General features: G+C 38.9%; 2 protein-coding genes across 5 annotated transcripts; both read right to left on the reverse strand.

Annotated features, from left to right (window-relative positions):
- Positions 1–1459: 1459 nt before the first annotated feature.
- Positions 1460–6266, reverse strand: ppib (peptidylprolyl isomerase B (cyclophilin B)). The gene is made up of 5 exons (XM_079248433.1): positions 6066–6266; positions 5169–5282; positions 4802–4895; positions 4234–4418; positions 1460–2905 (listed from the first exon to the last, which is right to left on the reverse strand). The coding sequence occupies exons 1-5, from the start codon at positions 6198–6200 to the stop codon at positions 2783–2785; spliced, it is 651 nt and encodes a 216-aa protein (XP_079104559.1). The 5' UTR covers positions 6201–6266; the 3' UTR covers positions 1460–2782.
- A 661-nt stretch (positions 6267–6927) lies between these two features.
- Positions 6928–12385, reverse strand: adpgk (ADP-dependent glucokinase). Of its 4 annotated transcripts, none has more exons than XM_079259792.1 (8): positions 12209–12385; positions 11092–11323; positions 9903–10128; positions 9760–9822; positions 9550–9670; positions 9269–9465; positions 8910–9008; positions 6928–8773 (listed from the first exon to the last, which is right to left on the reverse strand). In XM_079259792.1, exons 2-8 carry the CDS (start codon positions 11307–11309, stop codon positions 8213–8215), a joined length of 1485 nt encoding a protein of 494 aa, XP_079115918.1. In that variant the 5' UTR covers positions 11310–11323; positions 12209–12385; the 3' UTR covers positions 6928–8212. The 4 variants fall into 4 exon arrangements, with proteins under 4 accessions (XP_079115918.1, XP_079115915.1, XP_079115916.1 ...); XM_079259789.1 differs by having other exon boundaries at positions 6928–8776; XM_079259790.1 differs by having other exon boundaries at positions 6928–8776; positions 11092–11326.
- Between the last annotated feature and the right edge of the window lie 1959 nt (positions 12386–14344).

A 14344-nucleotide genomic window follows, 5' to 3' on the forward strand; every position in this document is an offset into this window, starting at 1 on the left:
TGTCTGAGCACCAGAAGAAAGCCAGAGAAGCCATTTTATGTCCTGGATAATAAACAGAAAACCACAGTTCCTCATTTTACTGCCCTAAAGTCACATGTTTAACCATAAATATGAATGGTCTCTGCTGTGGTGTGGAAGTGACATTTTCTGTGCGAGGGAGCCACCTGCAGATCAAAGACTGCACCATCTGGAAAACAATGGCAGTGTTCTGTACATTTAACTATATATAAATACACATTTACTACTTCTCTCATTGTTATATTTGGTATACCTGTGTATACACTCACTGGTCACTTCATTAGGTTCACAATCATATGGCAGCAGCTTAATGTATGCAGGCATACAGGTAAGGTTTAAAATGACTTGCTAAAGTGTAAACAGTGCATCAAAATGATTAAAAAACAGGGATCACTTTGAGTGTGACAATACTGTTGGTGCCAGACAGACTGGTCAGAAAAGGAGAAAGCATCCAGTGAACAGGATTTACCTGGATGAAAATATCTTATTGATGTCAGATGAGAATGGCCAGCTGATTGAAGTTGATAAAAAGCAAGAATGATTCAAATGAGCACCGATTATGTCCAAGCTATGGAAAACACTGTTTCCTCAAAGACAAGTCCAACCTAGAAGCAGATGAGATACAGCAGCAGAAGACAGCACAGATTGCCAGTCCTGTCAGCAGACTGGATTACCATTTGGATAGTAAGGTCAGAAATTTGCATCAACAAGGATCCACTATGCCTTGTATTAACAGATCAGACCATTTGTAGTGTAATGGTGTGTCACACCACAGCCCTCCTGAGTATTGTTGCATTCCATGTTAACCCCTCTATGACAGGGATACCTGGTTCCAGTGCTCAGTGGTAACCATCCTGTAGGTTTTAGATGCTTCAGTTGGAGAGAGAGACACTATACTTGAACATCCCTTCCTATATATATATATATATATATATATATATATATATATATATATATATATATATATACCTACCACATGCCTCTCTCATTAGCATCAACACTCCTAGTACATTGGCATGTGCAATCTCCCCCTTCCAGAGTACTTCCCGGAACTATTTTGCTCACAGGCAATATTAGATAAAGTGGATTTTACATACCATTTCTACACCACACATTCTGTTCTTTTCTTCCACCACCTGGTTACACACACACATATATATATATATGGTTCATTCTACTGGAAATAGAGAAAAAGAGATGCTATGCTGTGGTCGTAAGGAGGGAATGTCCATTACACTTATATATATATATATATATATATATATATATATATATATAAAATATATATATATATATTTACAAAGATTCCATTTTTTTGGAGCATAAGAGTTCAGATTGCATGGTTTATTCCTTGATGGATCACCAGGTCTCCCCATCCTACCTCCTGTTCCATAACTTCCAGTCCACTCAATCTACACCAGCTGACTCCACCACTGGTTCCAGTGACATACTGGACAGCTTCATATGCTGGTAACAAAATTTAAATGTAGATGCTCTTTTTGTAACTAAACTGTATCTTGGGTAAATCTATTCTAACCAAACGTCTAAATAAAGCCAATATGATTACGTTATGTTTGTTTCCTTATTTAGCTTAAATTAGATCAATTTCCATACTAAAGCTTGACCAACGGTACAGCTGTGATCACTCAAAACTGTACCGAATACAGGCATCCATCTGTCTCAAGGAAGGTAAAAAAAAAAAGAAAAGAAAAAAAATAATCATGTTTATGAAAAGCAACAAAGAAGTGATCATTTCTGTATTGGAAAGGTATTTGTCACCCCCCCAAAAAAAAGCTTACAAAAAATTAAGTAATCCTAAATGTAGAATTTTTTTAAAGATGTCAAGTCAACATGTTAATGCAGAGATTACCGTAATCTGTGAAATTAGTATGTTATTGTTTTCATGTTTTATGTATAAAACAAAAGTTGTTACACGTTCCACACTTTACAAAAAAACAAAAACAAACAAAAAAAACTATTTGGCCCAATCACAGCGAGAGGGGCCCATTCTGAGCATTTAGGTGCTTTGTTACAGTGGTGAACTGAACCCCTCGAAAACCACTTTATCTCCTTATTTATGAGATTTGAGTTCTCAAGGCTTAAATTGAGCATTTTTAATCACTGGGTGTCCAGAAGCACAATTATTCCAGGTGGTATTTCAAAAATCCGAATTTGAGAGTTGAATACAGCAACATAGCTCCAAGCTTGAGAACCACTTCCTTTATACTGTGGTCAGACATGAAGGTAGTTCATTGATACACACAGAAAAGAAAAAAAATCCCCCATGGACATGAGGTGAACAGTCCAAAATTATGCAAATACAAAATGACCAACCAAATACTTCTATGACGGTGCATAGGAACCACTTTTTAAACATCAAATGTGTTTCACATCAAAAAAATTAAAAAAAATAAAAACCAGAGAATCTGACATTGTGTTTTAAGAATCAAATGTACACATATTTAACAAAAAATTGAAACCTTTATTTAAGATTTAATTTTTTCTTTTTTACAAAATACCCCAGCAATGAACAGTTAAGTGCACCTTGGAATGCTTGGAATGGACCCAGAGAGACGTCATGATTGTATTAATGGTTGTTTTTTCCTGGTGCGTTAAGATGGTAGTTGCTGATGGCGTATGGCCCCAAAGCCAGCTCCCCTAGTAATACAAAGAGGCCTGCACAATACTTTTGACACCCTACCAAGATTTTTTTCCTCCTTTTTGTCCCCTTCCCACCCCAGATTTATCCCCTTGTAGTAGTGCTTCACTCCTTGGCAACGGCAAACGGCTTCTCCACCTCGATTTTACCACAGTCGTGGATGGTGACGTCTTTAAGAGGTTTGTCACGGCCATCTGTCTTTGTGTTCTCAATTTTTGTCACCACATCCTGGATGTTAAAAAGAAAAAAAGGGAAAGATGTTACAATTGCTCAGCTTTGACTAAAATGTTCATTTTAAAATACAGAAGCAAAAAAAAAAGAGAACTTATTTGATTCTGTAAACAAAATGAGTAATGCATTTAGCATTACTTCCCCATCCTCCACCGACTCAGAAGTGTTGTGTTCATTCTTAGTGGCTAAAATACTAAACTGGACCCTTTTAAAATATAGGAGATACAAAGCAGCTGTTGCAGTGAGATATTTTGATATTAACCAAGCAGCAGAACACCAGTTTAAATTTTGGGCTGACCAGGTCATATATGCTTATAATCACTTTGGGGAAAAAAAAAAACATCAGTGTGAAACTACTTTAGCTTTTTATCAGAAAAAAAAAAAAAAAAAGATCAAGTATCGCTTTTGTAAATACGTATTATACTGGAGTCTAATCACAAGTGCATCGAAATAAAAGTGTTCTCGTAGCTTTGAATGAGTTATTTATTAATACATAGGTGGCGAAGCGCCAAACAGAATGCTGCCATGTTGCGTCACTATCTTTGAATAGAGTAGCCAAAACAGAAAAAACTTGTTAGCCTCATGCATTTTAGCTGTGAACCACTTGTGTTTTGGGGGAGAGGAGAAACAAGCAAAGATGACCGTGGATCGTTCAACTTGCTGTTTGCAGCAAAATTGAGGACCATCCATACACTTTGCCTCGAGAGAGGGAGTAAAAATAGCTAAGAAAAGAAAAAGAAATAATAACCGAGAGAAAATGAGGGTCTATATCAGTGTAGCGTTTAAACAACAAGGGAGAGGGACTTCAAAACTGACGAGGTTGCAGCTTTCTGCTGAACAGATAAGTTAATTCAGTCTAACAGTGAAGTTCTTTATTGCATTATGTCAGGAAAAGGGAAGGGCAGTCCATCAACTACATTATCCTCCTGTTTGTGTTGGATGATCAACCATTACTTTCTATATAAAATGGCAGAGACAGCTAAGTTGGTAATTAGCCTGCAGTGGAAAAGCGCTGCTACAAGTTTTTAGTTGCTGTTGATCTTCACAGAAGTCATAGGCGATGGTGCGCTTCTTTCAGTTGGTTTTAAATGCTAAAAATTTGTTGCTTGGTCTCCTAAACATCCAAAAAGTTCTTCATTTCTGAACTGCAACTTAAACATGCAACTTGCACATTTCAGGTCATTATAGCAGTATGGGTTGTGCACATGTACCTAGTGTGACAGCAAGAAAGCTAAACAATGAGCTGGAAATTTGTTCTAAAAAGTGTGATTTGTATGCAAATGCACTATTATGAAATAGATCAACAAAAACATTGAGATACTAACCATGCCCTCCAGAACTTTTCCAAAGACTACATGCTTGCCATCCAGCCATGGAGTCTGAACTGTAGTGACGAAGAACTGGGAGCCGTTGGTGTCTTTGCCTGCATTGGCCATGCTAAGCCAGCCAGGGCCATAGTGCTTTAGCTTGAAGTTCTCGTCAGGGAAGCGGTCTCCATAGATGCTCTTGCCTTTGAGCAGAAAAGCAAAACATTTTTCTTTTTTACAATAACAAAACATTTATGCAAAATGTTTTGTTCTTACAAAGCAATAGACCTTTTTTTGCATTTAAATACTGAGTAGTCCCTCTGAATAAGGATGTGTACTAAAGATAAATGTATTTGACTGCAGTCAAAAAAAAAAAAAAAACCACTAGCAATGCTGCTCATCAAAAAGAATTTATGGAACATTTGATAAACCTTTAAACACTGGCTCTCTGAATAACAGATTTAACACTGAGGAGTACAGAATAAAAATAAAGTTTGTCTATCATTTCCTTTTACCATTTTCATGTAATATAGAAAGTCATGTGATGTACAAGTCAACATTGTGTGGGCAACATTTAACATTTTACCTCCAGTGCCATCTCCTCTGGTGAAGTCTCCACCCTGGATCATGAACTGCTTTATGACTCTGTGGAATTTACTGCCCTTGTAACCGAATCCTTTCTGTGAAATTAGAACAAAGCATTGAACAAACAAAGCTTGAAACAATTTAAGAATGATATTGTTTTATAATGTAAAGCACTTTGTATTGTTTTTAAGCATGAAAAGTGCTATACAAATAAAGTTTGATTTGATTTGATTTGATATAACAAGCAAGTATTTGGCATTTTAGAATAATTAATCAGTTTCACAACAAAGTGTCCTTTTCAACATTTTATTTTCCTCAGATATACAACAGCTGTAAGAAAACGTGCAAAGTGTGTTTGCTTGTCTCACCTCTCCTGTTGCCAGCGCGACAAAGTTGTCAACTGTTTTAGGGACAGTTTTACCAAAGACACCAATGACGATCCTTCCAACATCTTCATCTCCAATTCTGATGTCAAAGAAGACCTTAAAAAAGTCCAGATAGCAATGCTTTTTCAGATACCATTTATGCATTAAGTTTCATTCATTTTTCATCAGTTTAGGTCAGAGCAGCTGGACTGGCACAAATGATGTTGATTTTTTTCAAAGTGTCACAACAATCACTTAAAATACCAATGTCAACAGATTCAAGTCAACTTGAAAGCTAGTATTTTTTGCAAGTGAAAATAAGATATTAAACATTTTGATTAGTCTAACTGAACTGGTCCTACATGTGACCATGGGTCACTTCAGAGCTTCATAGTCTTTGCAAACGTAGACTGGACCCAGACAAAACATCTCAGCCTCCAAAGCTGCAGCCAACACGGTTTGGCTTGAATAAAGCTGAGCTTAATCAAAAAGTTTAATTATGCAGTAACGACAGAGTCAGTTGGAGGTGTTTAATAATCAATGCATTTACAGATAACTAAGGTTATAACAAGAGGGCTGCGTGTGACAATTATGTTTATGAATATAATCTAAGTAAAGGCATGTCCATTTAAATTTATTTTGGTTCTGATTTGGTGGTATGCATCTCGTCACATATTTGTAAATGTATTATACTTTACTGTTTGCCCAATAACGTTATTCAGCATTAACAGTTTGTTAGCTCAGTTAGCTGATAGCATGTTAGCTCAGGATAATGGCCAAACTGTATGTGACGTGGCTTTCTCAGCTACAGGCTAGCATAGCTGGTTAGCATCGCGGAAGCGCTTTGATTTCTCATTCCCACCTAATCCCGCAACAAGCTAGCTGGAAAGCTACCCGTACCTTCGCCGTTACTTTAGGGCCTTTCTTCTTCTCGTCAGCAGAAGAGCCATTTGGGAAGGCGAGGAAAATCAGGGATCCCACAATGACTGTGACAGCTACGAGGAATTTCATCCTTCTTTCACAGAGTCTTACCATCAACAGGAGAAAAATTAACAGCCCGAAAACGGCCTGTTAGTCGTACAAGCTTTATATGGGCCGGGGTTGGGGGGAAGGAGTGTGCGTGTATCCGGGGTGGGGACGACTGTGGACTCCTGCTGCCTGCTCAACAAATGGGCGGGGCTTAAAGACGGTGCAAAGACGCATGGCGCTGTGATTGGGTCACATAGCAGACTCTTTAAGCCAATCACATGCAGACGCGGTTTTTTTTTTTTCTTTTAAAGATCCAGCCGTGTTTGGCAGTGTCCCAAAGGCTTTTTGTCACGTCACCTTTCAATTACATCTGACATACAAATATTAGCTTAAACCACACAAAATTAATCATTTTATGATGTTTTACAAATTAGATAAAAATGTAGCCATAGTCTTTTGCCTTTTCAATGTACTGACGAATGGGTTTTCAGATTTAAAAAAAATAAAAAAAACTTTTTTTGTACACCAACCACAACTCAAAATAAATATTCAAAAATAATTTTACTGATAAAGCAATTTATCTTTAATTAACACTTGACTAACAAAATAATGTGCAGCATCACAGTCATACCAAATAAACCCATCCGTACACACATTTACTTGTAAATTAGAAATGAAAGAAACATGTTCCAAATGTTAAAAACATGAGACCAACTATTAAAATTAGTAAAGACAAACAGATTGTACTTGCCAAAAATAAATGAGGGTCGGGGGGGGGGGGGGGGGGGGGGGGAGTTACATTCATCTTTTGTAGCCATATTTGTGGCTTCTACTTGTGCAATAAAAAAAAAAAAAACAAAACCAAAACAAAACCTGCTGAAATCAAATGCGGTATTTTTTTTTTGTAGTACATTTGCATTAAGACTATTATTATTGCATGCCTTTAGTGGCCATTTGAGGTATACAAACAGACTAATTGGACAGATATTTTACTTCTAATATGATGACAGAGTATTAACAAGGTCCATAATTTTTCCTCCCATGAAGAAGCATACTACATATATATGCTATGTGTCTGTTGTCTATTACACAGACCACCCTTTGAGGGTAAGGACTCAAGTTACATAATAGAATCCTAGCTTTGAAACTATTTCTAATAGCATAAGACCAAAAGCACATCTAAATATGACCTCTATCCAGCATGGTGATAAACTCACATCTGACCATAAACTGATAATGACTGCATAAACAAAATCATCACATTTGTATTTGCCATTTTTAAGCATAAGATTTTGTCATTTATTTAAAAAAAAATAAGAAAGCTACTTCAGAGTCCTGTGGCTAAAAATATGACAATGGGAGTGTTTTGGTCTAACGCAGAGAAACTTAGAAGTTGTCACAATATCCATTCTCTCAACAAGTAAGAAAAATCAAGTTTATCATGTAAATAAGTCAAACAGAAAACTGTTTGATATCCAGAGTCAGATCATTTCTCAGGTTCTAGTGGTCATCTGAAATAAATGCACCAAGAAACAAAGATCAAGATTATCACTTAAACTCTAACACATAGTTTCCAGTTTTACTGTACACGTGTCAGATGTTGCCTGATCTGAAGCTTTATGCTTGTGCGGCTTTGAAATATAAATAATATATTTCCTATTTATTCTTTATCAAGGCACAGCATATAGAGGATATGCAGGTTAACATAGTTTTCTTGAGACAGCAAAACTCTTTGAAATTTTTGAAGGTGACTTTTTGCTGTGCCAAGTGCATAGAGTCAGACCTCTTGGCAGCTCAGTGAGATCCAGTTCTGGCTCAGCTTTTCTGTACCTGAACAGAGAAGGCCGAGTTGGCCAAAGGGGTCATCAGGCAGGATTTTTAAAAAAACTATTCCCACTGATCACTTTAACTCAGAGGAGCTTTTGAAAGAAGTTACACCAATCAGAACATGAGGTTTAAACTGGATCAGAAACCAGGAGTGCATTACAGTAAGACTACTGCAGGTGAGTTTTTTTTAGATACTTTCACCTTCCAATCAACCTTTTTTTAGGAAAATGGAGTGTTTTATGAAGCAGGCCTCAAACAGATTGCTGTGTCTTAAACTCTGAATAAACTAAACCTTCTGCTGAGATGGCATCTCCGAGTCCGACTGTCCGAAGAGGCCGTTTGCAGACCAGCACTGGTGTGAAGTGGAACGTGACGTTTCCACGATGCCACACAGTAACAGGTTCTGCTGGGTTCAGGGACAGCTTCTCTTGTGGATCAGCATGAGAGCTGTGAAACTCCAGCGGAGCCTTCAGCTCCACTTTGTCGATGTCGACGGTCTGAAGGCCGCATGCCTGGCTGCTGGCCACTCGCGCTCCAGCCATCACCGCTGCTGCTTGGTTCCCCCAGTATCCATCCACTGTAGCCAGAACGTGGTAGGCCAGCGTGTGGAAGTGAATGCGAGTGAGATCTGCCTCTGAGGATGGGTCGCTGCGGCCATGATGCTCCAGGATCCAGAGGAGGATGTCGCTGACCCTACCCACATCTGGGATGCCTTTCCAGGCAGGAAGTGTTGCGTGAGGCCCCTCTCCAGCCTGAGACAGGAAGAGCAGCTCCTGCTCGTTCAGCCCGATTGAGCTGACAATGGGCATGACCTGCTAACAAGAAGCAGGGGAGAGAAAAACTTTAATTAAATATACAGAACTCCTGAGGGACCTCTGGAATCTGAGCATGGTTAATCTTTTCTCTGGAAAAAAGAAAATCATAATCACTGCTGTTTTCCACATGTACCTCTTGCATGATGCTGTTCATGAAGTCTTTGTCAGTCATGCTGGCCAGCTCCAGATGGATGGGAATGTCGTTCGGAATGTCGGCTATGGCCGCCACGGCCTGCAAACACAAATAAAAAATATAAACAAAGAGTAAATTGTTTTGTTAACTGGTAGATTTATCTTAGTTGTTTACATAAAAAAAAAACAAAAAAACTCACATCTGACTGATCACAGCAGTTCCGCTTATCTTTTCTCTGTTTGGTTTGTTTATCTCAGCTATTGAAAAGGGTGACCTTGACCATATTTGGAACAGCAGTATGGTGGCTACACACTCGGCTTTCCTGAGCTATCAGTTTAAGAAATCTTTAAATGTTCTACCTCTTTCAGTCGTTCCTCCCACAGCTCTCTGCCCTGGCCCTCCATCATATGAAGCCCAGACAGGACGACCAGTTCAGGCTGAAACTCATCCAGACTTGCCACAAAAGTCTCCAGTGAGCTCATCCCCCCATTTGACACGTCATGAGAGAAGATGAAGCGGTTTGCTTGGGGTGCCTGTGTTGAGCCCCAGCGTTCGCCTAAGAACAGGGAAGGGGAGCAAACTCATGACTGACGTGCAACATATCCTACGGAAGTTGCAATTTTTACTTTTTTTTTTTTACCTGCTTTATACTCCAGAATCAGATGAAACTCATCCGTTTCCTGTAGAGATTCTGGGGGAACAACTATCTGCTCATCCAGCATCTCGTGAAGTTTAGGCCCAACCGGTCCACATAACAAAACCTTTAATCCATAAAAGTACATTTTCAATATCTAAAAATCCATCTTTTCATAATGTTTACAATCACATGAGAGACATATGTCTGGTGTACCATCAAATCAGGGTATGTGGCGAGCTTCTGACCAATGAGAGCAGCGTTTCCCCCAACATACAGCTGCAAAGAGACAAAAGTAAAATAAAGAATTAAATTAAAAAAAAAAAAAAAACTGCTGGGAAGGATGGAGGTGGTCTTGCCTTTGCACCAGGGTACTCTGCTGCTGCACGGGCGATCCTCTGAAAGGCCTCTTTGTCGCTGAAGAAACGTTCAGCAGCCGCTCCACGCTCCATAAAATGGATGAAAGTCTCCTTCAAGTCCTCCTTGGAGTGCAGCACTTCATGATCCAGACCGCTGCCTGGATCCACAGCCAGAGCCTGCAGCAGTCCCACACCGGTCACAACCACGTCGACACAGGCATTCACCCTGAACCAAAAAAAATCCCAAGCTTCACTTTAACATCACCTCAGTGTAATATTATGGCCTGAAGGAAACACTGTTGAATAGACGTGCACAGTCATGTTGGTAGCCTGGAAAAAGATTTAATTACCAAAACTGGTCAGGAGTTGGAATACAGAGGCTTTGTCATGGTGAAGGCAAACACTTTTAATAGTTTAATAGTCATCATGCTGCTTAGTTTTGACAAATATAGATGAGAAATTTTCCTCTTATTCTTATTGACATGATTCAAAGATGCCATCATACTTTGATTTCAATGCGATAAAGGGTTTCTCTTCACTCTTTCCTTCACTACCCAAATTGTGCTTGCTGGCCTTAACTTGTAAACTTAAAATAGATTGCCATGCAAAATAATTTACTGAGGTGCCTCCTTCAGCTACCTGAGCTGAGTCAAGAAAACAAATTCCTGCTGAGCTGAACTGCAGGGGAACTGATGCAGTAGTAAACACCAAATTCAAGTGACAGTGGGTCAGCACCATTTACTGCCCAGGTGACCCAGTGGCGAGCTGGCTGGTGAGAGTTTACACTATTTACAACGAGCGATTCGCTAAAATCAGGTTTTGCTGATTACATGATTTTTTTCAGCTGCTTTAGTAAGCAGTAATGTTCCAGTCCAACTAATTGTACTTATTTGTCCTCCAACAGACATTGTTGCACTTATAAGAGGACAACATGAAAGAAATCCATACAAAATTATGGCTTTATTGTTACATTTTTTAAATATTTTTGTGACATATTTTGCTCTGAGAGGTCCATGCCTCTTTTGTTTTAGCAAAGCGTCTTTACAAAAGTTTTCCACTCCATTTAAGCAGTAAACTCCTCCTCCGCCCCTCATCATCACTTCTCCCCGGATCATCGCCCGACTGATGGTAAAAGAGCGTAGCCCCTACATCATAATCAGTAAACAGTAACGGTTTAGTTCTGACTCACCCCACAGCCACTTTGCTCCACTGTCGGCTTGGTAAAGTTATTAAAGCCTCCCAGGCAGCAGATATCGCCTGCTCCAGGCTGTTCTGGCTCTGAGATGGTGTCTGGAAGCTTGGCAGGCCAATGTACTGTAGGATCTGCTCCGGAAGGTCCGGTCTGCTGTTGTAGAAATAGCCAACAGCTAATGCCAGCAGGACCGCCGCCAAAGCCTTCCTCCACATGATGCTCCTACACACTACTGGAACAAATGAGTTTGTTATTGATTCATATCAGCCATTGCAATGCAAAACTGATGGACTCATGGAGTTGCTAGCACCTAAAAAAGTTTTTTTTTTTTAAAGTTTACAAGAAACTTAAAGTTTTCCCAACAACTCTTTTAGTGACTTTACATAAGACTGCACTCTGACTTTGAGGCACATTGTGCTGGTATTTATTACAGATCAGTTATTATCTGAAAAGATAAAGGCAGCTCCATCATAATGATGGCTTTATCCTACCAGTACTAATAGTGCTGTATTGTCACATCACTGACAAGCAGAATAACTATGATGAAAATGCAATAAAGTTAGTAACGAGAACTAAATGAGCTGTACAAAGTTGTGTCTGAAAAACAAGATAAGAGCTTCTGCCTACTTAAGTATTAGCATTTAGCACCACTTACAGATAATCTTCAAGCAGATCCTTACTCAGCTTGTCTTTAAGAGATAAAGCTTGACACTTGAACAACAGAGCAGGTGCAAAATGTTTTCTACATGTTCACTTCCACTTCCAAGGAGAAATGTGACAGCCATAAGGAGAGTAGTGACTGGCACTGCCCTTTAAGATCGCAGTATGTCCTGAACATTTAGGGACAGTATGCACAGCTTAAGTTACTGCTAACGTGGACGCGTTGAATATGTTAGCTAACGTGCTAGCAACCACAAACTATAGTATCTTTGACTACAGTTTAGCTAAGCAAATATGACTGTAACAAGCAGCTTTAGCTAGCCCGGCTTAACAAGCGATCCCATTTAGAAAGGCACCAGGCAGCCAAACACTCGCGCTACAGTCCACCTCTCTGTGTGATTACAGCTTTTGTTACGACTGAAGTAGGCAAAGCTGGACACTTAGCAGCACGTACCGATGATGTGCAGGCTTCAGATTTGTTTGCCGAGAAGAGTATATAATTTCTTGGTAAATGACAGAAAGACCATTTAGTTGGTTGAGTGTTGCCGTGGAGGAACAGCGAGGTATTTAAGTGAGACTCGGCACCAAGCCATTGAAGATGAATCTGACAGGAAGAGACAGCAGCAGTTCAGGACTGCCAGCACTTAACTGCGATTCCCTACACTGGTCTGCGCATGCACTGCTGCAGAGTTAATGTTGCATTTGGGTGAAGTTAGTAAAAGGGAGAACCTGAAAATGCGTTGTGATTGTTACAAAAATAGATGAACGTTTATGCACAAATTACATGTCTCATTCGTTACACATATAGAATAAAAAAAACAACAACAAACAACTTATTTACAGCGTGTGGTGGGATAATACAGTCTATTGCTTTTAGGTGAAAGCAAGCAACTTCATGTGTATGATAAACCCTGAACGCGACTTTTTGCTTAATGTATACAAGCAACCTTTTGACCAAACTTGCCTTTAAGTTTTAGGAACGCACAGGCTAAATTCATTTCATGAGCAATTCCCAAATTTATTTTACCAACTCACCCAGTTAGCTATGCGACAACTGATTAATTGAACAGATAGAGGAAAGTTTTGTCATCTCATTTACCCAAACGGGGGATGTCCACTTCCGGTCCTAGAGGGACACAATCCTGCAGGTTTTCCATGTATCCCTGCTACAACATACCCAACTCAAATTAATTTGTCATCATTCCAAAAATGTATAGGCTGTATAATCTATTTAATTTGAGTTATGTGTGTTGAATCAGGGAAACATTGCAAACTTGGCAGACAGCGACCGTTGAAGAGGATACCCCTATAATGCAGGATTAAGCTAGTAATTTAGAGTAAGGAGAGTAAGTAATTTAGACTTTTATCTTTTATTTGAGAGGTTTTATATTTGAAAAATATTAGGAATTGAAGCTCTTTCATATGCAACCTCTTCTCATTTGGAGCTCTATTTGGACAGGTGATTCCTATGCTATCATGATTTATTCATCAATTAAGTCAATTATTCATCAATTTAAAAATGTTTAAAACACAGACAAAGCTACAAAGTCAGTTATAAACTTCTTTTCTTAAATACATATTTGCTTTTTTTCTTGAGATAAATTTTAAATCTCTTTGCAGATTTTTTTTCTTTTTTCTTTTTTTTTCTTTTTTTTTTTTTAAGAGATGTTTTGCATCTTTCCTATTAGTTTATACCTTATAAGACATCTTAAGGCATTATAAAGATTCTGGATCCTTGGGCTTGTCTTCTTGTCCCTGCGCTATTTCCCCTTATATTTTTTGTAAATAGGAAACCTTACAGATAAGCTCACCCCCCTTCAAAATCGTTTGAAACCATTCATGTTAGCTGAACAAGGCACTTTTTGCATTATGCAAACTGGCTTCTGTCAGCAGCAGGCTCAAGCTTTGTAATCCCAAGAAGCTACTTAATTTAAACTTTCTTGTGCAATCTTGAAGCTGTTCATTGTACGTTTTAGTGCACATATGGAGTAAATGTGATATTCTACTATCTTAACAGCTTTGTGTTTCAAAATGTTTTAAAACTAATTCAGTCAAGCTGGCAAATTAGCTTTCCATCAATACTTTATTTAAGACTGAAGGTGAATCAGGTTGAAACCACATCTGGTCACAGCCTCATGATCTGTTTATTTTCTTTCAGATTGTCTCATTAACTGAAGTTGGCGGATTGGTGGCTATCAAGAAAAACATCATCTTTGTGAAGTTAGTGGACACAAACTGTGCTGCTCCCACAAGCAAGATGATGTCAGTCTTGTTTCTGTGGGGAGTGTGGTTCTTCTGCTCCCAAACTACAGTTGTAGACATATGGAGGTCACCTAATTGCTCTTATTTGTTTTAGATGAATAAATTGATCGGAAAACATCCTCTAGATGTCCGCAAGAAAGAATATTCAGGGTCTGCAACCTTGAAGCTCTCTGAGCCATGATATTTGTGACCTTTCTGGTACTGTCTCTGTGCTCGATGCTGCCTTTTTAAATGCCGACAAGAAAAAGAAAGCAGCCACAGATCTCTTTGTCTTCAAAGACATGTGAGTCAGAAGGTCGGAAACAGATGTTGAAGTCAGTTACATGAA

This window comes from Telmatherina bonti, assembly GCF_933228915.1.
Source record: "Telmatherina bonti genome assembly, chromosome: 2".
Classification (NCBI taxonomy): domain Eukaryota; kingdom Metazoa; phylum Chordata; class Actinopteri; order Atheriniformes; family Telmatherinidae; genus Telmatherina; species Telmatherina bonti.